Below are 27,355 nucleotides of genomic sequence, written 5' to 3'. Positions count from 1 at the left end.
TTGTCATGGTGGAGTACCCAGTCGTTCATGCGCCACTTCTATGGACGTTTTCTCCTCATGTCCTCCCGCAAATGCCTTAGAACATTGCAATAGAACTCTTTTATTAACTGTCTGACCAGGAGGGACGAACTCCTTATGAACAATCCTGTCAATAATAATAATAATAATAATAATAATAATAAAAACAGATCAACATGGGCTTAATGTTGCTCTTGACTTGTCGAGCTTTTTTTGGCCGATGTGAAGAAGGGCTCTTCCATTGCGACGATTGCTGCTTACTTTCAGGGTCTTAGCGATAAACCAACTTTTGTCACCAGTGACAACCTTCAAAAGGAAGTATGGATCCTCTTGAAGCTGTTGTTGAAGTTCCCTGCAGACTTCCAAGCGATGCTGCTTCTGTTCATTTTGCAGCAGTTGTGGCACAAATTTCGCCACAATCCTCCTCATGTTCAGTTCCTCTGACAAAATTCGTTGACATGTACCATAACTTAGTCCCAAGGTGTTACAGAGGTCTTAGTTGGTCAGTCTACGATATAAGTTTAAAACAAAACTTTATACAGACACGCTGCTCTCTCAGGTCAGCCATCGCAAAACTGCAAACTCACGGAAACACAGCAATGGAAATATGTTTACCAACAATAAACCCAACCACTCAACTCAATGCCGCTTTCCACACTAATTCAAGAAGGGTCATAATGAAAATATATGTTATGCAGCAGACTTGTCCTTTCGAAATCCACATTGATAGCTTCCAATAACTTTTCTGCATGTGGTGAAATTCTCTTAAATGAAATATATGATAACAGACAGCACATGCCTTAGACCGCTCGGCTGCCGTAACCGGCTGTACAGGGTGATTATGTCGAGAAATAAAAGCATTTTCAAATTAATACGCTTATTTGTTTAAGTTCTATATCCATTTGTAACTTACTTATTGACTTAACCTCATATATTTAAAATGATCAAGTTGAGGATAAGAGGGGCAGGGCATGTAGCTTGCATGGGGAGAAGAGGAAGGCATATAGGATTTTGGTGGGAAAGCTAGAAAGAAAGCGACCACTAGGAAGGCTTAGACAGTCATGGGAGGATAATATTAAGATGAATAGGATGGTTCGGTATGGACTGGATTGATAGGGACCAGTGGAGGGCTCTTATGTTCATGGTAATGAACCTTCAGGTCCCATAAAATGTTGGGAAATTCTTGAGTAGCTGTGCAGCTATTGGCTTCTCAAGAAGGGCTCGGCTTTGTGGAGTTAGTTAATTAGTTCTCATTAATAATTTGTCCATCCTATCCTTGCGTAATTTCAGTTGAGGTTTATAATCCTTCTAGATTCTCTTANTACATTTAATTATATATAATTAATTTTAGTGATATTATTAACTTATGTTATTACTTTATTATATAAGTAACATTAATTGATATCATTTAAATTACAGAGTTTTTCTTTTTTATTAGAATTCTCTAGTAAATTTCATTCAGATATGGATAGAAAAGTTTGTTATTATGGAATATTTTCCAGTGTCTAAGAGTGACACTTGAGGCCCATACACCATGTATTTGATAGGTCTTCTCTGTATAGTAAGTGTTATGTCACTGCTACTGGTTCGTTCTTTCCTTCAGGAAAGATTTTCATGAATCTTTATGTCTTTACAGGTGTTCACTGACAAGGATCGGCAGTACCTCAGCACATTTGATCCTGATGGTTCGAACTGGCTGCGGTATATTCGGCCTGCACCAGTGAGGGAGCAGCGTAACCTGGCTCCTGTTGTGCGTCATGGAGAACTATATTTTGTGACGGTGGTAGAAATTGGGGAGGGGGAGGAGTTGTTGTATTGGTCAGATGATACAGCTACCAGTTGGTCCAAGAAGAAGATGGAGAAGACAAGTAGGTCATGAGATCTTTTTCATAAGTTCTTCCAGTTGTTTTGCATTCAATGCATTATGTGCATGAAATGAACACATGGAGAGTTGGGCATGTGTGTCTGATTGTCTATCTGCATGTTCCAACTTGAGAATCATCGGACGGATTTTGATGAAATTTGGTATGGTTGTTATGCCATTGGAGGCTATGACAAACTCATACTCTTAATTTCCTACAACTGGTACTACAAATGTGACAGATGCACATACTTGTGAAGTAGGACTGACACAAGCACCACTAAACATTCTCACATGTTAGTGACTAGACATGGGGTTTGGTTTGGTAATTGGATTTATTGAAGGTTTATGATTAGTAACCACATATACTTATAATGCTCACAAATCTACACACTACAGACCACTGCAGCACATACTGAATCTTCTCAGTCTGTTATGTCTTCACTACGATGGGAAGTCATAATGTTTTAATTATGACCATGAGAAAATCATAATTCCAAAATATCATTCTATATAGGAGATAGCCCATTTCCTGAGCTGTAGGCTGAAAATGATCTTTCTGCATCACAAGGTGCCACTGATGCATGTTTTATCAAAGGAATTTTCTCAGGAGTAGCGTCTTTAGGGGTATCTATGTCACTTCCATTAAGTACCTGACAGACATTGGTAAATGTAGAAAATCCCGGGTTTCTTTTTAACACAGCCTGCAACTTGGTGGACACGCTTTCACCAGCCTCCCCTTTCACAACACTAAACTTTTCACTTGCATTTTTCATTGTGTCCATAGATTCTTGCAAAATAAGTCTCTGGGTTTCTAAACGTTTTATACCCTCAGAAGCCAGCTGAAATTGCTTCGTATGTAGGCAGTTGAACAGGCCATTTTTCGATCGCTTAATGCACTCTGGGAATCATGCCTTGAAACGGCAGACTTTTGTGGGAACTTGGCTGCAATTGATTTCACAGCTTCAGAGTGTTCACTGTAGAAGTTAACTGCTTCGGTTTCCTCAACTTGTTGGCATTGGTTGGGGGGCGGGCAAGGTTGCATCTGGCAACACAGTTACAGCTTTCAGCATATATGCCACAGCATCTGAATACAAAATTAGCACCTTCTTATGAACTGTGGTAGGCCACAACACTTCAAGCCCATCATTCACAAATCTTGGAACAGTGGAATGATTTGTGTGGTGCAGAACTGAGAAGTAAATCAAATGTAGATTAGAAGGAACTTCAATGTCTAACTTGCCAGCAACAAGGTACGCATTAAAGTGACCCACGTAATTCATTGTTTTGTCCAAATAAACCCATATAAAGACATCTCCTATGTTACCTCTTATGTTTTCCAATGTTTCTTCATAACAGATAGGCAGATAATGTTTCTGAAGTGTTGAGTGGTCTGGTATATGTTGCTTGCAGTACTTTTCCAAAAAGGACCGAAATTCAGACATTTGGATTTTAAACCAGGGGATGTTCATGGACACCATCCAAATGCACAGTCCTTGAAGAATTTGTTTCTTGAGGTTGATGATTGCTGCAAGAGGACTTGCTCCTTCAAAGAACTCAATTGCTTGTTCTTTTTATGTAGCTTGCTTCATACATGTTGCTCCATCTGATTTCATGGAACATCCAATAATATTGTTGCAAGCCAATTGTTACCTACAAATTTAACTTTGACACCAGAGAGGATTGAACTGGTGTCATAATGATGTTGACTATGCAGACTTGAACTGAACTCATTGAGCTGCTTATACAAAACTAATGTTACTTTCAAAAGTTTCGGGACAAGAATGTGGGTTGTTAGGAGTGGACGAGTATGTTTGGTGAGAGAGGAGGGGATTTTAACTGCAATACAACAGAACAGCATTTGAATCAGAAAAATCTCCAGTGTTCAGGTCACACTAATGAGCGGAATTACCTGGGGGATGTAGTTTAATCAGCTTTACAAAAGAGATGTTTCCTTCTGGATTTCTCTGTCATGGCAGAAAAGGTCTTTTGGAAGGGTGGTGGACACCATCATTAAGGTATTTAACCAAAAGACACACAAAAAATGCAGGCACTTTCCAGTTTAAAATGCAAGTAAAGAAAAAATCACAAAGTATGTAGTTTTATCTAACTTCTAGGAAATATATAGGAAATTCCAAAATATACAGAACTGTATACAACTGTAGCGATGCTAATGCTGTAGTTCATGGAGAGTATTACTTTTTGAGCATCTACATAGTAAGCAATAAAATACATATTTACTTAAAAATCGTAGCTCTACTGATCGCTGATCCACTATCATGATACACCTACATGGGTGCATGTTTAAGATATTTTTGCATTAAACGTGTGTTGTAGTTGGCCCCAAATGCAAAATTTTGAAAACCCATAATTATGACAGTGAAATGGAAAAGTTCAGGCTCGAATGTGGGACTTGAAATAATGCATCTGTGAAACCAGAAGCTTATAAAGAAAAAGTAGGATGGTTATGGTGCATAACTTCTTTGATATTGCTTATGGTATTGAAGAAAAAGAGAAAATGCGATTTATATTAAACCTAAGTTTAAGTCTTGCAGTGTGGCTTTCTTTTATGACTACATAATGTTGAAATTTGTTTTGCGATCTCAGTTTGTGACCATGTCATGAACATTGTGAAATGATATCTGTCATAGGTGCAGGAACTATAGATGGTACAGATCCTATCCAGGTGTCTTATATAGAGGACTATTTTCATTATGAGTGTAGTAATTTAATGTGTCAGTTGACAGATAAATAAACAGTTATGGGTTTGCATAAACCAGAAGGAAAGAGATCACTAGGAAGACCTAGACTTAGGTGGGAAGATATTGAAATTAATGTTATATAAATAGGATGGGGTGGTATGGAATGGATTCATCTGACTCAAGGTAGGGATCAGTGGTGGGTTCTTGTGAACACAGTAATGAACCTGTGGGTTCTATAAAATTTTGGCCAGTACTCAATTAGCTGAGCGACTGGTGGCTTCTGAAGAAGGACTCACCTCAAGGGAGTTAGAATTTAAATAGTGTTCCATGATTTTTATATCAGTTTTAGACAAAAAATAGTTATTTCCAATAAGTAAATTGAGATCACCAGGATTAGGGATTTCAGTCCAAATGTATTCAATAGTAAGTTCAGTATGAAATCTGCATTTGAGTCTGGCAGTTGACTGATGAACAGTGATAAGGGCACTTCTACTGTGAGATAATTTGAATCAGAATAGTCCCTGTGAGCAGGAAATAAAGAGCACACACTGGAAAACAAGATTTTATTGCAAAAGAATCATTCAGCTATGTGTCAGTAATACAAATAATTTTATGATACTGGTCACAGACAATGTAAAAAGAAGTGTAGCATTGGTATATAGACCCCAAACATTTTGATGGAAAACAGTAATAGGGTCAAAAATACTTTTACTGTACATATTGGGATGATTCAGATTTGCAGTCCATTGCCAGACATAATGAATGAAGAATTCAAGTCGCTTCCTCCATATGCCTTAAAGGTACCAGCAGGAATAGTCTTTGCATTGGTGGAAAATGAAGCAGCAACAGTGGGATCTCTTGCTGTAATAACTTTAACAGGCGTATTGGAAGAGTACACCTGATCAGTTTTTTTTTCTTCCCGTCCATAATGAGGAGCAGTAAGGTACCCAGTAGGTCAAACATCAGTGTTAATGGGTAGAAACTCGATCTTTAATGGTAGACATGTGAAAGAATGCATATTCTTATGTTTTAAATTTTGTTTTAAGTCCGATGCAGACCAGTTAATTAATTTCGCTGCTTAATGAACTAGTTTATTAATTTCAGTTGATTAATTAGTAACTCAGTTATTCTGGTAGTTGGTTGACAGCAGATCAGATTGTTAACCAGTCAGTGAGTCACCTGGTTGGTTTGTAGATCAGTTCCTCAGTTGGTTACTGAAATATCCCGAGTTAGCCTTTTACTGCTGCACCTGTTTCAGACTGTGGCGGTTGCAACTTACGGTTCTCACACCCACTGTATTACCGCATGCACTGCACTGTGTTTCATGATCCTAACTTCAGCTTGACCATCCGCAAGTACCACTGTAAGGTGTGTGGCACAGCTGTTCTGGGCAAGGAGAATATCATGAAACATGCAGCTGAGATGCATGATGGCAAGGGTGCCTACCAGTGCCAATACTGCAAAAAGGTTAGTTTAATGTGTACACGTTCTGTTAGCAACTACAAGTGGCAGTAGAATATGTTGAGTTTTGTTATACGAGAATGATATTACTCCTGCCTGCTGTTACAGGCAATTCCTGTGGTTAATTGAACATTACCAATATAAGTAAAAAGTTCTTTGCCCAGAAGAGTTAGGAACATTATTAGAGGGAACTGTTATGTTCTACAGGAACATGTATTAGACATACACTTAGTATTATGTGTCTGTGCCTCAAAGTGCACAAAATGAAGGATAAGTAAGATTGTATTTATCAATCTGTCTGCATTTTTATCTCCTAAACTACTAAACTGTTTTTGATGAAATTTGGTATTGAGTGTCTACATTAAACATTGTTAAGTAGATTTAATTTTAATGTGTATCAGTGAAATATAACCCAGTAGTTTAAATAAAATTATAGACTTTCTCAAGGCCACTATAAAAAATGTTAGCTGATAACATGAAATATGAATCACAGTAAAACCTTCAACTTTTGTTTGATACTGTCACGTATTTAGAGGTGTGTCACTATAGATGGGGTATGGATTGGAAATTGGATTTGTTGACCACTTACACACAACATTCAGAACTACAAATAATTACAGCACTATCGCTTGTCTCAACACTTTACAAATCACAGCAGTACTTGCTCCATGTTAGATGGGTCCCTTGTTACCACGGCATGGCGTGTCCTCAGGTTGCGGATGGAGGAGACAGCCTCCAGATATGGAGGGTAGCTGCTAATATATTGAATAAGCAGTTGTAGTTAGCCAACAAGGGGTGGTCCTCCATCTTGGGAGTTTGGCATGGGGCTAATATCTCACCGCAAAAAAAAACAATCTTGTTATGAAATGTAACAAAGGACCTTGGACCTGGATAGATTATCTGGATGAACAATATAAACTAAAGAAAATGGACATGAGATTGGTACATGGAATGTTAGAAGTATATACAGGGCAGGTTCACAGAAGAAATATCAAAATATAAGTTAGGTGTAGTGGGAGTACAGGAGGTCAGATGGGACAGAGGTGCACCAAACCAGCAGGTGAGTATACATTTTTCTATGGCGAGTGAAATGAGAATCATGAATTGGGTAGAGGTTTTAACATTGAAAACGTTAATTTACAAGGGTACAAATGGAATGAAACCATTAGTAACAGAATTTGTAATGTAAATAACAAAATCTGTAACAATTTGTAATTATTGGTACATTCCAATGCATCAGCAGTTTAACATGTTTCCATGTCGGTGAATCAACATGGAACAATAGAGGAAATGGAAAAACCATGGAAATGATGTTTTCTATGTGGTTAGTGCTGGAACCTTATAAATATAAGTGAAATACGATAATAAATGACTCTGACAAAAGACAGACTTGTCCTCTCGTCAGAGAGGGCTCCCCGCAATAACAAGACTGTAAATGTCAAACAGCAATAAATATCTGGTCATGATTGGGGCTCGACACCAAGACTGACTGACTGACCGACCATCAGTTGCAATGTGACTGTGACTTTGACTTTGGTAATAAATGCGAGGTATATGGCTAATTCAATTCCACTGTTAAGTATATGACGCAATGCTACAGGCAAGCTGGCAATGTATGATGTTGTGCACTTCAGATGTCCGCTGGTAATAGCTGTGAGAGTTTACAGGGAAAGGAGCAGTTAGAAGAAGATAAGTGTAATAATGTACCCAAATGAACAAAGTTAAAAGCATAGATACAGAGAAACACATAAAAACTTATATGTTGAATACAAGTGTAATTACAGAAAATGTGAAGCTCAAGAAATTAAAACGCCACAAGCTGGTAGTAGTCTTGCTGCATGTATATGAGAGTACAGGAAAAGGAAGCCGTTAGAAGAAAATAATTGTAATAATGTACCCAAACGAACAAAGTTAAATGCCAAACGACAACATGAATATAGAGAAACATATTCGCTGAAAACATGCGTAATTACACAAAACGCAAAGCTCAGAAAAAAGCTCGATTTCATTAGTCCAGTGATTGAGAACTAATTTAAATGTAATTTTATATTTGTCAACATTAATAATGTTTCAGTAAAGCTGTAATTGTAATGTACAAAGTAGGTTTATTCCGGTACAAATCACAACTTCATTACGTTTTCAACATGAAACCTGGGAACCAAGGTTCCCCAGTTAATTTTTTCGTACATAAAAGAATCATATCAGCAGTTAAGAGAGTGGAGTGATAGGATGTCGTACATAATACTAAGAGGTCACTGGTATGATATTATTGTCCTGAATGTTCATGCCCCATCAGAGGTTAAAATTTATCATATGAGGACAGGTTCTATGAAGAACTAGAGCATGTATTTGATAAATTCCCTAAATACCATATGAAAATTTTGTTAGAAAATTTCAATGACAAATTAGGTAAGGAAGACGTTTTCAAACAGACAATTGGGAATGAGAGTTTGTACAAAATTAGTAATGATAATGGAGTTAGAGTAGTAAAATTTGCCACATCTAAAATCTTATTGGTAAAAGTACAATGTTTCCACATTGTAACATTAATAAATTTACTTGGACATCTCCTGATGGAAAGACACAACCAAATTCCATATTTTTGTAGATAGGAGACGGCATTCAAGTGTACTTGATGTCTGATGATTCAGGGCAGCAGATTGTAATATTTAGGGAGAGATTAGCAGTGAGTAAACAAACAGTGCACGGAGTTCGTATGGAAAGGTTCAGTCTCAAGAAATTAAATGAGGTGGAGGATAAAGAGCAATATCGTGTTGAAATCTCAAATAGGTTCACAGCTTTGGAAAACTTAGATGCTGAGATGGTGGTAATAGAGCTTGAGAAACTAGTAGAATATCAAAATTTCTGACAAAGAGAGTCTAGGTCATTATTAACTGAAGAAGCATAAGCCATGGTTTGATGAAGGATACTCAGGTTACAGGGTCCAAGCAAAATAAATGGGGATAATATGAACAATATAAGACATGAAACCAGCAGGCTTCTCAGGATTTAAATTAGGGAATATCTGAACAACAAAACTGATGAGCTTGCAATGGACAGTAACAACAAGAACATTAGACACCTGCATATAGGAATAAATGACTTCAAGAAGGGTTACTAACCTAGAAGTAACTTAGTGAAGGATGAGAATAGTGATCTGCAGCAGATTCCCACAACATTTTGAATAGGTGGAAGAACTACTTCGCTCAGTTATTGAGTGTACATAGGGTCAATGCTGTTAGGCAGATAGCAATACATGCAGCTGAGCCGTTAGTACCTGATTCTAACTCTTGAGGTTGAAATTGCTATTGCAAAACTGAAAAGGTATAAATTGCCAAGTAGTGATCAGATTCCAGCAGAATGTATTAATCCAGGAGGTGAAATATTACGTTCTAAATCCATAAGCTAATTAATTCTATTGGAATAAGAAGAATTGCCTGATCAGTGGAAGGAATCTATTATTGTATTTTAATTGTATTGTATTAGAATTACATTGTATTTATGAAGCAGCAGCAAAGAAATTAAAATGTAATTGCCACTGTTAAATTTTTCCTCACTTCTCAGTCTTTTGAACAGTTAGGTTGCTTTTAACACAATTTGAAAGTGCACTAATAGAATTTGCATGATTCAGAATAATCGGTCTTGATCTGTGTACCGAAGATGATGCCGTAAGCTGTAATGCTCTCTTTGCTTGCGTAGTTCTTCCTGCGCCTTAACTACCTGGAGATGCATCGCACATATGGCTGTGCATCAAACCCACAACGCACACGACCTTTGTGTGATTTCTGTGGGAGAAAGTTCTGCCAACCTCAGAAACTCAAAGTCCACATCAAACGCATGCATAATGGTGAGTCATACCATTACATTGAAAATAATTATGTACAATCTCAGAAAGCCTGTTTAGTTAATAGTATACATACAGAATAGCAGAGAAAAAGAATACATGACAAGGTAAAGTCACAAATGCCTTTATCATAGGTGGCAATGTTTTGCACTTTGTGCAGAGAAGGTGCACAATATGAATATAATATTGTTTTCTGTCAGCTCTTGCTGTGTCTTGTTTTTATTGTGTCAAGCTAGTACTGTGTCTAATTTCTATTATGAAATTACTGTGATGCCTCTATGTCCCACCTTTCAGGAAATTTGGTATGAACATTATTCCAAAACAGTCTCATCATCATCATCATCATCATCATCATCATAATCATCATATTCACAATAGATCATTGAAGTTTGCAGTGCAAAGGCCAGTCTAGGCTTACCCCTTATATATTCATACATTCATTGATCATCATCATCATATCTCTGGACATTTTCAATAAACATACCGTCTCCCTTGATGTTACTTTTTCCTTTCCTTAATCATACTGAGTTGATTGTTCCAGTTATGTCAGTTACAGTTACCTGTATCGTTTTATTAAGTTCTACCTGTACATGGTTATAGGCCAATCAGTGGCCGCCATGCCGAGTGGACCCAGCTGGACTCCACTAAGCAAATTACTACATGGTTCCCAAAGTGGGCTGTACTGCCCCCTGGGGGGTGGTGGGGTTACCTAGGAACCTAGAGGGTGCTAGAGGTGGACCTCTCAAAGCACATTGTTTGCCTATTTCAATTGATGTGGCTTTAGACCAGACATTGGGAAACTGGTATCACTTCAGCAAGTCATCCATTGCATTAAGAATGTACTAACAGTGAAGTAGGTACTAAATGTATCTTATTTTATTGTTATTACAAGTATCTTCCTTAGTGGGTTGTGCAAACTGCTGTTCTGAAGAATGCTTTATACAAGGTAGGGCAGGGGACACTTGGGATGAGTTTAAGGAACCAAGGATGCAGGAGTCCAAAAAAAAGTTGGGAACCACTGATCTAGTATTTGATTTTTAGTCTTATTCTAGTTCTAGTTCTAGTCTTAGTCTAGCCTTAGTTATATGTGCATTCAGTTCTTGCTTCTTATAGGCCATTGACTGTTGGCAGGCACTTAAATAAAGGAAATTAATTATTATTACTATTATTATTATCATTACTGTAATCAGTAATAACAAAATGTCAGATGCAGTAGCTTGTCAGGTGGGAGTGACAACTCAGCTACTGTAAAGTCATCAAATGATGTATGGTAATAAATATTCTGAAAATATACAACTTTGTTAAGGAAATTGTTCATAAGAATGTGAAACAACAATATGGCAGCTGTGCAAAATTTTCATTTTGCTTCTGGTTTGACCGAAATAACTAATGGGCTGTTAGCTAGGAATATGACATTCTGTATGAAGGTAGGGTATAAACATTTCTACAAATTATGTATGAAATATTTCTATTGAGTCAGCCATTACCAACATGTCACTGGTGTGAATCTTTGAGGTTATATCCAACAGATCTAACATAAAATTATTACCTAAGTAATAAATTCTTCCAAAAATCAACAACAGCAACAGAGTAGCAGTAGCAGCAGCAGTGGAGATGATGGCGGTGGTGGTGATTGTGGTTATGGTAGTAGTCGAAATTGTTGTTGCTATTGCTGCTTCTGCCACCACTGCCATTNGTTGGAGGTGAGTGGTCAGCTTCACGCCCCGGCCGCTTTACCCCCGGGGAAAGAGCCCCCGGTACCCATTGGATAGGAGGTTGGATGGACCCCAGAGCCGGTCTGGACGATTTGGAGAAGTTAAAATTCTTGACCCTACCGGGACTCGAACTCCGACCCTTCACAGTCGTCCAGCCCGTATAATAAAATTTGGCTTAACCGGGTTTTCGATTAACCGTGACTTCCATCCCCACCATTAGCCCGGATAATCGAGAGTTGACTGTATTTGTAAATTTCAACATATTTATTATCACGAATAATAAAAAATACTCACTTTAGTATGATTTGATCTTATGGCACTCTGTGCGTGAGCCCAGGATGCTAACCAATTTTGCTGCTGAATTATGAACTTGTCTTAATTGAATATAATATTAGCAACAAAATTAGTACAACTGAATGCCCATGCTTTGGGAAAGTAGGCTTTATGGGTTCTGTTCAGAATTCCTTGTGTACCATTCATTTCTGTCAAAAGAATAAATGACAAGCCAGAGAAAGAGAAGAGCATCACAGAATTCATATTATTACTTTTGTCATCAGGACCCATTCATTGTTTATGAAACTGCCATTTCTTAAAATGATATTTCCTGTTTAGTTTGGTCTGAAATAACAGAAAGTTGTTCTTTTGTTTTGCAGACATGGCAGAAGTTCTTCGAGAGTTCCAGTGCAAGATCTGCCTCAAGCTTCTTGGCTCACGAGCAGCCTTGCAACGCCACATGAAGGAGGTGCATCACAAGGATATTGTGGGGGCTTGCACCTGTGATCGCTGTGGCAAGATGTTCCAGAATAAGTCAAATCTGAAGATTCACATGTTGACACACTCTGGTGTAAAGCCTTTCAAGTGAGAGCAAGAGCTAATAAAGTCACTGTTTAGGGGAGGTGATAGATACTCGGTGTTCCCTGTTAGAGAACCATCTTCATGCCACTACAAGCCTGCAACATAAACCCTACCTGTGCTAGTTGAACCCACTTCACATCCTTTCCTCTAGAATAATTTTAATATTATTCTTCTGAATGTACTGAATGTTACAGTTTTGTGAGTGGCACTCCTGCTTCAAGTTTAAGAGATCCAGGATTCATGTCTCATCCTGAAGACTGACTATCCTGATTGAGGTTTTCTGTGGGTTTCCTCTTCTACTTGAGACAAATGCTGGCATAGTATTGTCACACATCTGAGAGACTATAGATGGGGTTTGGGTTGGTAATGAGATGTATTGGACTCTTACATATCTGTGACTATGAGTAATTAGGACCATTCCACTAGTTCACTAGAGCACTTCTTACTCTTCACTAGCCATTGCTTCCAAATAGCGGCTTCCAACGGCAGATGTTTCTGTTGCTCTGGATTCCTGAACTGTCCCTGGCCTAGCTACAGCAACTCTCGACTTACTAACTAGCTCACTTACCAACCAACTCATTCCACTCCACTGACACTGACTGAACTCAACTTGGTCGCTTGAGTGATAAAATAAACTAGGAATGCCATTGGCACTTAAACTTTATCATATGGGTTACTTAATTTTCGTGCATTTGCCCACAACTCAGGAAGTTTTCTGTCTGCATGCACAGCTCTGGTGTGGGTAAATCATATTGTATTTAACACATTTTAAGTTATAATCTTCAAATAAGAAATGGATTCTTAAGACCAAGTCAATTCACAACTACATAAAGTTTTTAAAGAGCCGGTCATTATATAAGCAGCTTAGTTCATGTTCCTGTGCAATTACTTTGACTGTTTCATACATTTCATTATTTTTTTGTTGCTGCATCAAGGAAATTTCCCGTAATCTCCGAGATGTCTGTCCATGTAATAATGTACTGTCAGAAGTACTATAATTGCAACAGCGAGTACAAATTATATATGGGAGGGAAGTTCAGCATTGCAACTTGATTTCAGCTTGTGGGCACATGGCAGCAAGTCAGCAGTGCTTACACATGGATGTAACCTTCCAGCACTCCAGCAAATCACTAGCAGCTATACCAGACATTTTGTACAGTTCAGTGACTTGCGGGTTAGTGCAAGCTTCAAGTTCCTACAAACATGTCTGAATAGCATGAGTTATTATGGAAAGAAGTATTTAAGCTGCTATAATAATAATATGATCAGTCTCCGTTATTATCGAATGTGAAACTGAAGAACACCAGGGGCAGTACAGATAAATCACGATGCTGACAGGAAAAGGAAAGGCATTTAGAACAGAAAGTGCTGAGGTTCAGAGGTATGAGCCCAGGTATGTAAAAAGTGGCATTGTTTATTGTTTACAGGAAATGAATGATCTGAGAGTACAAGTAATATTATAAAATATCTCTTGTAAAAAAAGGAAACTCTCATTGCACAGCAGTGTATTACTTTTTTTTCTTGTACATATAGGCTAACTAAGAGGTACCAGTAATGAGGAAATAAAGATTGACAGTGGAACAGATGAAAAATGCATTTCAACGCGACTCTTCAACAGCACCCAAAATTTTCCAGTTCAGTCTTTGGATGTAAGAAAAACTACTTCAGACTTGGTAAGTAAAGTGCCCCTTCTTTAATTTGGTGAAGAGAAAGTGATTCAGAACAGCTATAAGAACAATCCTCTTTGGTTCTTTTTAATTGCAATAACATCCACTAATTTTAAGTGCTTGTGTAACTATATGCTCCTGAACAATGTGCAATAGTTCCAACTTTTAATTGTTTCTTGCATCTTGATGTGTATGTAATCAATATTAGAGTCAATTTTACCGACCACACAACATATTTTTATTACTATCACACTACATGTTTCGACCTCAAGAGGTCATCCTCAGGTGTACGAACACAGCTGTATAATTACACACAATCACATTTGTCTTCTCACTTACTCGACCCTGTATCTTATTCAGGCCCATGCTCAATAATATATCAAGCTCCTCTTTAACTTGTGTTTGATTGATGTTGCTAAAATGCCAAGCTTACCAAACAGCTTCACATCAGTTTCTACTCATAGTGTTGGGAAAAATGAATGTGGCAATTGAGGGGCCAGTTTACCAGTAGTCTCTCATGTTGGCCTTTCTGTCTCGTCTCATAAAAATTATTTTATATTGTAACGTGTTGCATTACTGAAAATTCTGTTTGTATTGTTAACTGGTTTATTTAACAACCTACAAGTCTCGGCTACAATTAATTATAACAATGTTACGGGTTTCCACACTTTATAAACCCTACAACCAAATCTCTTCACACTATCACGATTCACTCGTTACAACTGAAATCAGTGACTACTACAATTCAATTCACTCCTAACTGCTCACTGCTGGCTAGATTCCAACTTAACTCGTAAGCTGCTGACTTGAGAAATCACTTCAGCGGCTGATACGCTTGAACTCACTGCGACAACAAACTCTCCAACGGCCACATTTCAACTCCACTTTGTAGGCAGTGTGGTTCACTTATATAGTCGCAGGGCTTGCCTGTTATGCAATCGATACCGCTGTTGGCTGTTACCCGTGTCACAGCTGCGTTGCATATAACGTCACCGCGGAGGGGGGGGTGACAGAGCGCTGACTCATCTGCCACGTCACTGCTGGGGGGGAGGGGTTGTCCTCCATTGCGCAACATGTCACAATATCTTGAGGTGTAGTGTTAGACTACTTCAGTGATTTAGATGATGCCGTTTATTGTTGGTCATTTTGAGTGTGGTACTGGTTTGACTGTTCAGTGAATAACTGTATAAGATCATCACCTATAATTGCACTCACCACTTCAACAGCAGTCTTATGGTTATCAATAATTATGTTTAATCCTGTAGATCCCAGGAAATACTGATCACTTGGTTTCTTATCAGTTTTACAACACATGCCACTTTTTCCATCATCAGAACTGTTACCATTATCTAATTCTCTGCTTTCCTCCTTGTCTGTACTTGTTTCAGTGCTACTTGTAAAATCTAAAAGGATGAGGTTATGCTTATTTATCCACGCTAACTGTGGTGACATCATTGTCCAGTCTTGGTTTCTCATAATTAGACATGTCAGAAAGAGTATATGCTTATAACTCAGACAAAGTTTTATTGGCTTCTGTAACTCTCCTACTTAAGGCCACATTTGATACTGATGGAAGTTATGAAGAACAATATGGAGTAGATCAGAATCATTGTCTTTTTGTTTGAGTTTTTATGGTTTTCAAAGTGTTGAGTCAGGAAGGTTTATGTATGGTGCTTGGAGACATAAATATCTGTCTTCAAGCTGCTAAACTTGGAGCAATAAGGGTACCAGGTTAGTTTGCACATGCATCTGGATGATACAGTGTAATGTACTTGAAAACAATTTGATGTGTCAGCATTGTGCTGGATAGTAATAATGTCTTCCTACATGACCTGACAGCCAAGTGGTATTGCTTATAAATTATGTATTATAAAATTAAAGAGTACTTTTCCACATTGTCACCCAGTTTTGGTTTCTAAAATAAGAGTTGTATTATTGGTGGTACAATATTATATTTAAGTATCCTGTTACACTCACACAATATATATATTATTGGTGGTGTTTGGTTCTGTGTAGCTTGTTTCTGTTCATTTCGACCTTATGTTGGGAACAGTGTGTTTATGTTGGGGTGGCAATATGGAAAATATGTACCGATTAAAGTTTTGAACTAACCAAGGGTATACCATAAAATAACCATTTATGTTTTCAGATTCATTTGAAGAATGAGACAGAAGAACAAATAGAAAATACTACACTGTATGAAGAGCAAGAAGAAAATATACATAAGCTCTCACACCAGTCCTGATGGACCCTTCTGCTTTTTGGCAGACATCACAGAAAATGGAGTAATGCTTTGTAGGGCAATTTTGTAAATCGGACAACAAACAGAATCCTGTACATCTATTTAATATTTCTTATATGTAATAACAGTATTAGTTTTATATACATGTATTAGTGATACATTGGACATTTTATCATGGAGTCTCTTTAATTTTATTTAGAATTTTGGTACTCTTGTGCTGGAAGTATGGGGTAGCATAATAAACACTGTGACATGATACCTAAAAGCCAGAAACTTGGGATTTTGGAACCACAGAAGTGTTATAGAGACATCCAGTGCTAGGCAGTGGCATGTCAAGACATATCCATCACAACAAATATATGCACAACAGCCAGGTAACTGCTGGAAGCAATGTGTCTGATGAGGTAGCCAGCAAGGATCCAAGCAAAAGTCATGTAACAGACAGTTAACAATTGCGAATGTTAGCAAACTGTGATCATTTGTAGACAAGAGAAATCAGTGTCCAGTAAATCCTGTTACCAACCAGAAACTATAACTTAGTCACTATCACTGATGTCAGAAGTGGGAATGGTGAATTGTTGGATTGTTGGATAGTGGAAATGGATCCTGTACTGCAGCTGGTCCTGAACTCACCCATGGGCAGTTTAGAACATCTGCTAAACAAAATAATAGACTGTCTGACAGCTAAAATTAAGACAATCTGAGAATGGAGAGAGTCCAGCCAAGGAGAGGGGAGGGCCACCTTATGTGCCAACCAAAAAACAATGAAGGCTGGCCAAGAGAAGATGGAGGCCAAAATAAGAGCTGGCCAAGGAAAGAAATGAGGCTGTAATAAGCACTGTATGATCTGCCTGAAAAAAATTCAAAGAAACCATCAGCAAACGAGTGGGGAACCTTGATGCTGAAATTCAAGTGACCATCCTGGTGTCTGTCAGTCAATAGAAATAGAACCTCCTTGAGGAGCTTAGCAGCAAAGTGTATGGGAAAAGAGAATTCCAAAATGAATTGTGTTTTCTAATAAAATGCATTTTACTATGCACAAACTCAAATATTTCAGACCATATTTAAAAATCTTTAAGTGTTTTTATATTCCACACTCCTTTTTGGTTGTACTTATATTTGCAATATGAATAAATTCATCGAAAATGTGCTTTGTACTGTGTAGGATTTTCGTCCAAACAGGAGGATTCTTAACCCTTTCGCGCGGTCATTTAAATTCCGCGGCCGTCTCTCCGGCGGTAATATATTCAGCCGTCCATTTAAATTTTGCTCGAAAATGATTTATTCATCATTGTTCTTAAATTATATGAGATAGGAACATGAAACTTTCACTAAAATGATCTTAAAAGGTGGTTTTATAACCTTACCTTATAATATGAGCGCCCTGTATCTCGGCAATGGAAGCAGGTTGTTTAGTATTTGAGCAGTGAATGGTACGCCTTGAAGGATGAAACTTTCACTAAAATGATCTTAAAAGATGGTTTTTATAACCTTACCTTATAATATGAGCGCCCGGTATCTCGGCAATGGAAGCAGGTTGTTTAGTATTTGAGCAGTGAATGGNCAAAAAAAATATTCATGGTCATCCCTCGAAACGACCACCAAGGTCAGTACGATAAAATGGCGTCAACTGGAGCGATAGTACATGAAGGAATGAGTTTTTCCCCCCCCACACACGCACACCTNAGCAAAGAAAACACGCCATTCATAACAGCTTGAACGAGGAAACCGCTCGCAAGAGCAACAGGAACTTTGCTGCAAGACAGGCATATGTAACGATGACTTAGCGCAGCTAAACTCGTGGCTTATTATACTCTGTTCTACTGACAACAGGACAGCGAAAAATCTAACAATCTACAGCAAAACCATCAATTATTATGGGCGTTATAACATAGGTGTGCAGCTGGATGAAACATAGACGTTGAACCCCCGCAGACGATTTAAATACCTGACGAAACATACACGTCAAACCACGCTGAACGGTTAAGTAGTGTCCAATGAAACATATCCAGTGGGAGAATAATTTTACTCCATATTTCTAAAAATACAACAAAAAATATCATAAAATGAGTTGGCTACTTTGGTGAATTGTCCATTATGGTGAACATTTTCAACATATGATAATAGTGATATTTCCTGCTTTTCATTTTGTTTAACAAAATATCTAGATGTATGGCTACTTCACTGTCTGAATGCCATCACTTTGTATTTTCTTCATGGAAATGGAGCAGACGTTCATCTGATTTCCCAAGAAATAAATCCAACCATTGCCAGTTACACTGTATACATGGATTTTCATAATTTAAACAAAGATCCCATGTGCCATAATAATATTGTGACGTGGATGATGCAACGCTCGTTAAACACCCCCTCCACCGCTGTGACGTAACAGGGGAAACCGCGGTTGCTATGCAGCAGTAAACAACTCTTGACAGTGTTGCCCAACAACGCCTTTGTAAACACTGCGTCACGCAACAGGGGAGCCCGTGCAGCGACTGTTGCTAGGAAATCGGTAAACACGACGTCACACAACAGTGAAAGCTATGTAACTGTTTTCTGTGTTGTCCTTGCCGAGGCTAAATAAGGAGCAGCAAACACTATTCAGTAGTGAGTATTGAGCCAGTTACGAGTTACGAGTAGTTGAAATATAGCAGCAGTCGCGGAAAGAAGAACCGAATGTGTGGTTAGAAGATTTGATGCGATAATTTGTGATACTGCTGATGGCAGTAATTGTGAGATGGTAAATTGTGTGATTATAAGAGTGAGTGTTCAATAAATTCGCTATATCGAATAAGGCATGAAGTTACTTGTCGCGCGTTATACACCCAACACGTGCAGAACACAAGTTTAGATTATATTTGGCTTTATTTATACGATTTTCATTTGGACACTTTAAATTTAATGCTTCTGCTAAGATTATGTCATTGTATAAAATTACACGTTGCAGTTGCAGGCGGTCTGTCACAGCTGACACCCAAAATGCTCTGTTATTGCTCAAATTTAATTTCACAGATCAAAATAAAGTGGAAAACAATGCATATGGTGGTTTATTAAAGTAGGAAGGTGATTTTCATTCCAAGCATCTGAGGTCAAACTGTTGCTTGTGTGCCATAATGAAAAATCTGTATCAGTTATAAACAAAACAGCAATGTTGAAAAATGGGAATGATGTCCCATTTTATTCTTGTTGGGACAGTGGCACACCTCCCTCGTAAATGGGATGTCGGTCACCCTGATATGTAGAGAGCCAGGGAGCCAGCAGAGGCAGTATGATGGAACACTAAAGAGAAAGTCAGTGATGAGAGAGCCCACAGAACCAGCAAGGGACCAGGCAAGAGTGATATAACAGACCACGAACCTTGTGAATACTTGTAAACTGTGTAATCATTTGTAGATAAGAGGAATCAGTGTCCAATAAATCCAATTACCAAACAGAACCCATGGTTTAATCACTGAATCGGTGTCCAGTAAATCCAATCACCCAACAGAACCCATAGTTTAGTCACTGTCGTGTGACAAACATGTTCACAAACACACCTTAAAATTGTAATGTGGATGGCCAGAGCATTTCTGGGCAACGACCTGTAAATAACCTTTAGTGTGTAAGCGCACTCAGCAATAAGATGAATGTTTATAGTTCATTGCTAGGTAACAGTCAGCTCACAAATCAACTAGTGAGGTAACTCTCACGTACCTGGCTTTCTATGGAGTCTGTGCCATGACTGTTGCTATGTGATTGTTCGGAAAACATGTTACAACAATATAGGCTGTTCTCTATGTGGTCAATGCAGAGGCTATACACTGTGTCCAGATGAAAGGTATCCAAAATAAAATAATTATATCTCAGAGAGCTTTTATTATACACACTTACGAGTTATACCACTACAAAGGGAAACTATCAAAGTTTCTTTCTGAGTATATAACGTTCTCAATTAATTTCAACGTGGGCTCCCTTGGTGGCACGACAGATATCCAGACAATCAAGCGTGTTTGGTATTACCGTAGCCACAGCGTCCCTTATGCGGGCTTTCAGGTGTTGCAGGTCGTTGATCTTAACCTGATAGACAATGTTCTTCACATAACCCCACAAGAAGAAATTCAGTGGGGTTAAATCTGGCGACCTAGGAGACCAAGCGATTGATCCACTTCTGTCAATCTATCTCCCAGCCATCACTCTGTCCAAGTGATGCTTAACATGGTGGCAGAATTGTGGTGGCGCATGCACGTAAGCGGGGCATGGGGGAAAAAATAAACTTACAGGGTTTTCCTTTCCGATGACATAACCCGGATACGTGTATGACAAAACTTTCCGAGAAATACATTTTTTATTTTGGATAACTTTCATCTGGACACCCGATATAATGAGATTCCATACAGAACTGTTCAAGTGATAGCCACGGGAAGTTTGACATGTGAAGACTTTGCATGTGATTTGAAGACATTATATGTGCTAGAGTGCATTGTTATAGAGAATGTGTGGGAAGTTCAGGAGAGCTCAAGACAATTGAGAGACTAGTGTAGAGTGCTTACAAGAGAAGTGAACAGAAGATCTGATATGTGAAAGTGTTACAATTATTTGTAGTTACAACTAGTGAACATCCATTAAACTGAGTCATCAATCCATTCCCGCATCTTAGTCACTAATAAACGTGACAGTATATTCTTTCATGTAGTTAGAAAGCATGTTGGCCTCCATTGTACCTATTTGTCTAGTAGGATACAGTGGAATATGAAATAAATAATGCAGGTGAGCCAGGAAATGGATGACAGGGCTACTTATCCACTTCCAAATTCTGAATGGTTCTGGAAGGAAGCAGTTGAGGCCGGTTTTAGGGTACTATCCCAACATTTGCCTGGAGAGACAGGTAAAATTCTGTGAAGTTATCAAGTCATTAGACTATGTAATTTTATTACTACAAGTGCAGATAATGTGATCTGTTTATGACGGCTATGCAGATCCAAATTTTATCAGTACTTTTTTTCTTCGTGGAGAGTTTTATTATAATATGACAGCAGAAAAGAGGTGTGTTCTCTTGTTACAGATGCAAGCAGAATGGCTGTGTGGCAGCATTCACAACAAAACAGTGCCTCCAATTTCACTACAAGAAGGTGCACAGTTTCTCTGAAGATGCAATGCCTGCGATTGAACGTTCAGTTGCGTACACTTTTGATGCTTATTCTGGTGGTACTGTTGAAGAACCTGGGCGTGGGAAGACCCCACGGTTTGACAAGGAGAGACGCAGCTCAACAGACAACAACAGCAGTAGTTTGTTGTCACTGGATGAGAGCAGTTCAGCATCAAGTGTTAAAGCTGATGTCTCAGCTACCAGCTCCACCACTGAGTGCAACAGTGGTTAGTAGAAATATTGTCCAACATTTATATAGCTTCTTCATTTTTTCTTTTTTTCTTCCTTTTAATTCTCTGTTTTCTTTCTTACTCCTCTCTCCCCTTTTCATCCTCTTTTCTCTTCCTTCGTGGATATATGAACAGTAACACTATGTCGTCTGTTCCCTGTATGTTGTTACTTAAATCTGTAGACCTCATGAACTACCAGTTGAATTGAAATGGGGCTTGGATTGAAAGAAATTCCAGCCTTTCTGCTCTGTTTCTTCTACTCAAACTCTTTTGCATTAAATACAACATTAAAATTCATTTAAAAGTACCATTGAAAATATTTTAGAGTTTTATCATCTCTGTTCATTCTGGAATTTGTTTGCACTTGTGCAGTTTGTCTTATGTAAAGGTGTCATGGCTTACAGGAGGAACATAATGTCATTCTCTTCTTGACGATGAACACACAGCACAAGGAAAGATGAACCTACAGCTTGTAGTGTGCTTAATACACGTATTTCATTTGAGTGTACAAAATGCTTATACAGTTATTGGAAGTATCTGTTGTCCTCTCTTTAAAGTCTGTTGCATGTGTTATCTCATTAAATGTTAAGAGAAAACCCAGCCATCTGATATCCTAGTGGTAGGACTTTGTACGATTTGACACTACTAATACCGCATCCATCACTGGACATTATCATGAGACAGGTCAGTTCACATCGTCACAGCATACTTTTCTGAGATGCATTTTAAGGTCATCCGTCCATCTTCTTCCACGGGGTCAGTTTAAAAGCAGTTGTCTCACCTAAATTTTGTATACATTTTCTGGGCTCATTTCATGGCTACATGTCCATCCTGTCCTAACTAACTGCTGGGAGGAGCCTGTCTTAAGAGACTGTACAGCTAGTCACAGAATTCTGAGCCTGGAACCTGAAGGTTCATTACTGTGTTCACCAAATTCTGCCACTGTTCCCTGTCCTAAGACATATGAATCCAGTTCACACCTTCCACCCTATTTCTTTAGATCAATTTTAATACTGGCCTCCCATTTGTGTCTAGGTCTTCCAAGTATCTCTTTCCTACTAGTTTTTCAGCATCCTTATTTGTTTTGTATTTTTAATATATGATGAGTACAAATTATGATTCTCCTCATTTTACAGATTTCTCCAGGCCCCTGTTACTTCCTCCATCTCAGATCCAGATATGCTCCTCAGCACTCTGTTTGAGAACACCCTTAGTCTGTGTTCTTCCTTTTATATGGGAGAACAAGTATCACACCCAAATGAAACTACAGGCAAAATTATAGTGTATTTTAATTTTTACAATTATAGATTAATTAGAATATACAAAACTATAATTTTGCCTGTGGTTCTGTATGGGTGTGAAACTTGGTGTCTGACAGTAAGGGAGGAACATAGACTGAGGGTGTTTGAGAATAGGGTGTTGAGAATATTTGGAACGAAGAGGGATGAAGTGACAGGAGGCTGGAGAAAACTACATAATGAGGAGCTTCAGAGCTTGTGCTCCTCTCCAAGTATAATTAGAATGATCACGTCAAGGACGATGTGGGACGCAGGGCATGTAGCACAAATATGGGAGAAGAGGAATGTAAATAGGATATTGGTGGGAAAGGCAGAAGGAAAAAGACCACTGGGAAGACCAAGGCATAGGTGGATGAACAATATTAAAATGGAGAGATAGAATGGAATGGTATGGATTGGATTGATCTGACTCAGGTTAGGGACCATTGGAGGCCTCTTGTGAACATGGTAATGAACCTTTGGGTTCCAATATATGCTGGGAAATTCTTGAGTAGCTATAGATTTGGCTTCTCCTCAAGTAGGGATCAGCTCCATAAGTAAGTAAATAAGGAAGTAAGTACATTTTTACATAGACAAGGAGGTAAACGATTCTGAACTAAATGGTAGCAAGCAATACACAAATTTAATCTGCTCTGAATTTCTTCATGATTGCAATTTTGATTAGTTAGGTCATTTTCAAATATATGAACTTGTTATATTTTGAAGGATTTATCAGCCGACTTTATGCTACATTTTTCCTGCATTCTGGTGAGAGATATCAACATATACTTACATTGAGTATGAGTATGAGTATGAGCCATAGAAACCAGCACTAGTACCACGGCCTTCAATGATCTATTGTGCTTCCCCTTTGGATTAGCCCTTTATTAATCCTACACTTCGAATGAAATGTAGGACTTTATTTATGGGGGCGTCATGAAAGTCACTTGGTTCCATGAAGAATTGACCTTGGTGGCGATATCTTAGGTAAGCTACAGCCTCACAATCACATAAGATGTGTGAGGCTGATGCATCTTGTAGGCACCTTTCTCAAGTTGGGTTGTCTGTCAGTCCCAGTTTGAAAAGGTGTCCTTTTAGGTGGCAGTGTCCAGTAAGTAATCCTACCACCCATCTTAATTGATTTCTGTTTAATTTTAACAAGTCCCTTGCTCTTTTGGCAGAGGGTCCTGATATAAATTCTTTTGCCTCTTTGAGTCCAGTTGTGGATTCCCAGTGTTTTTGTGATTTCTGTTAGTCAAGTCCCTGGTACACTTACATTTCTCTGTATTTGCTTCCAGTTCAATCTCCTAACTGCTGTGTAATATAGTTTCTGTGTTTTTCTTTTTGGTTTTTTATGCTTTTGCCCAGTACATTGATGTCATCAGTACAGACCAGAAGCTTGTGTGTCCCATTCATTTTGAATTCCTATTGGTTCTTTTCTTTGGACCTTCATAATGGGAGTCCATCTTATTGTACCTTGTTTATTTGACTTCCCTAACAATACTTGGTAGCTTGTGTGAGTCATGATATTCTTCATTATGTAATGCCTTAAATTACTTAACAACTGTATTCCTGTTAAATCCATACTTTTTCTTGAGCACTTTGTTTTCAAACACATGTAATTTATGAAGAGTACTGGGATGTGGCACCATATCATCTGGTAGAGCTGTTATGTTGTGGGGGAGAATATTTCCTCCATCATTAGGGTCACAGGGTATGCAAGCAGCAAGGAGACTATTTGTTTGGAATATTCTTTGGCCCTGAAGATGGAGGGAATACATTTCTCTGAAATATCAATGTGGATGTACCTGACTACATGGTGCTACATCCCAGAAGTTAGAGAACCCTAGATTTTACTTGCAATTTTTTCTTCTCCAGGAGTAAGAAGGCACATTACATACAAAGCAACTGATTGTTTTATGTATTGTTTGTTTTGGAAGGTAGAGGGAATATCCATATTTTTGTCTTTTTTCTTCATGTTTTCAAGTTTCTCTTTTCCCCTTTTCACATGAAGTCGGTCAGTGTAACTTACCTGTTTTACACTTTCAAAACTGCATGGCATTGCTCCTCAGTGTGACACTTGATGTTGTATCATTACAGGTCAAGATGACAACAGAGGTGTGAGAGATGGTCCCCCTCAACTAACACCACCTCCTCCCCCTCAATCCAATGAACATACAGGCCAGCAGCCCCCAATGTTGGAACCTTATATCACACCAACTGCCAGCAAGGTGGTGATGAGCAAGGGTAGCAAGAAATGGTTGGGAGATCCGACTCCCTTGGAAGCCTCTAGAACATTGCCTGAGAAGGGTCACCTCTATGAACTTGACGATGAGAAGGAGCCAGGCAATGATATAGCTATGAGTATAGCAGAACCAGAATGCCACAAGACGCCTCCATCCATTTACCGACGGCCTGAATCATCGTCGAATGCAAGTTTATTAGTGGAGGCAGCTCTAGATGCAGCAGAACGTGACATAGACATGTCTGGTGTCGTCAGTTCTCCCACAGTGATTACGGCAAATGACAAACAGAACAGCGAGTCCCTATACCCACATCACTTAGTGAATGGGCATTTGGTACCCTCACCTTCCCCTCCCACTGACCATATGGACAGCTACACTTTGCAGTCTCCTGCAACAACCCCAGACCCACAAGAGGGCTCTCCCTCAGGAAACCTGCAGCAGCTGGAGGGCTACACATCCCCACCACGCATGCATTACAGCATACATCATCAGGAGGACCTTATCTCCCCAGCTGAGACACCACATCCGACAGGCTACATGCATCACTCTGAGGAGATGTCACCTGACCATCCTCGAGGTGGTCACATGGATGGCTACAGTCCCCGTTATGAGCTGCACCATCAAGTGTCCACTGACAATCTATCTAGTGATGAAGGGGAAGGGGCACAGAACTTAAGCCTGGGCCTCAAGGAGAAGGCAGGGTTAACACTTGACCTGGCATACAAACAGTATGAGGTACTAGAAGAACTTCGCCCTGGTTTTGAGCCACTTCTGGTGGGATCCACAGAGTTGCAGGGGCTTGACATGTCTTCACGTAGCTACCATCATGGGAACTTTGGCTCTCAGGCTGTGTCACGCTACCATCACACAAGTGTGCTGTATGATATGGCAGCTGGGGGTCCAGACAGGCAGAGTGTTGATCTCAGCATGACTGGTCGGGTTGGTAATGGATACACTTCCCCTCCGCCTCCTCCCCCTTATTCACATTCTGAGGTTCTGCGTGTTGTGAGCTTGGATCTATCACGTCATCACTCTCATCATGCCCACCACCAGCTCCCTGCACCCCGTGCCATGACCCCTTCCCCTGCCCCACCTGGCACTCCTAACCATGTCATCCCAGAAATGAACCGTATGTCCACAGTCACTACCCAGGGACTGGTGGATACAGGTCGCATCTTGTCTCCACCTCCACACCCCAGCTACCAGACCTACCCCTTATCACCATCTTCATACCATCGCACGCCTCACATTGCCTCTACCTCTCCCTCTGCATACCACCATTACTCAGGGTACTACTAGACAGCTGAGACTAGTCACATTCACATTGATCACTAATAAATGTCTTAAGAATTTCTTGTATATGGAATTAAACTCATTTTACTGGAGGACTGATGATAAGTTTAGATTAGGTGTGTAACGTAAATGTGTCTATCAGAGAGCATACATTATTAGTGTTATTGGATATGCTTCCAGACTGTTATGTGTTCATCATTGGACAGATTGTTGCCATTTCTTAATTCTAAGTATTACAATCATTACCATCATCATTACTGCTGCTGCTGCTGCTACTGCTACTACTACTACTAACTACTACTACTACTACTACTACTACTACTACCACTACCACTACCACACCATCACCATGCTGCTGCTACTACTACTACTACCACCACCACCACCACGGCCACAATTGCTGCCGCTGTTGCTACTACTACTACTTCTACTACTTTTGCAGCATTTTAATGTCATCATATAAGTATTCCTTCTATACAACTTAATGCCAAAGAAATGTAGTGACATCAGTATTTGTCCTGGAACATTGTAATCTTCACAAGGTTGCCCTTCTGTCTGAGGAACAGATGTGAACCAAATTTCGCACATTCCACTACAGGTATTAAGAATAAGTGGACCTTACTCTGACTACCCATTTAACAGTAACAGTACTGTCTTCACATCAAAAATTCTTATGTAGACTGTCTTGGTATTGTATATGGCAGAATGACAAAAAGTACCAAGATGATGTCATTACAGAGTTTCCTGAAAATTGGTCAGTCTTTAACTTTCATATCTATGAGGGTCGTACTGAAAGTCATGAGCAACAATTTTTTGTAA

At 39.0% G+C, this 27,355-nt stretch overlaps 1 protein-coding gene across 2 annotated transcripts in view; it reads left to right on the top strand.

The window, feature by feature from the left end:
* LOC111868644 overlaps positions 1 to 26,849 on the top strand; it is a 55,759-nt gene extending 28,910 nt beyond the window's left edge. For both annotated transcript variants that reach the window (XM_023859484.2, XM_023859485.2), the window contains 6 exons: positions 1,655 to 1,886; positions 5,840 to 6,048; positions 9,742 to 9,889; positions 12,255 to 12,459; positions 21,407 to 21,717; positions 25,098 to 26,849. In XM_023859484.2, coding sequence (XP_023715252.1) covers positions 1,655 to 1,886; positions 5,840 to 6,048; positions 9,742 to 9,889; positions 12,255 to 12,459; positions 21,407 to 21,717; positions 25,098 to 26,542 — 2,550 coding nt within the window. In that variant the 3' untranslated portion in view covers positions 26,543 to 26,849. The remainder of the gene's footprint in view (positions 1 to 1,654; positions 1,887 to 5,839; positions 6,049 to 9,741; positions 9,890 to 12,254; positions 12,460 to 21,406; positions 21,718 to 25,097) is intronic.
* Positions 26,850 to 27,355: the final 506 nt, after the last annotated feature.

Source organism: Cryptotermes secundus, unplaced genomic scaffold (genome assembly GCF_002891405.2).
Source record: "Cryptotermes secundus unplaced genomic scaffold, Csec_1.0 scaffold696, whole genome shotgun sequence".
NCBI classification, from domain to species: Eukaryota; Metazoa; Arthropoda; class Insecta; order Blattodea; family Kalotermitidae; genus Cryptotermes; species Cryptotermes secundus.
The sequence above is the reverse complement of the archived record's forward strand: the minus strand, read 5'-3'. Positions and strand labels throughout refer to the sequence as shown.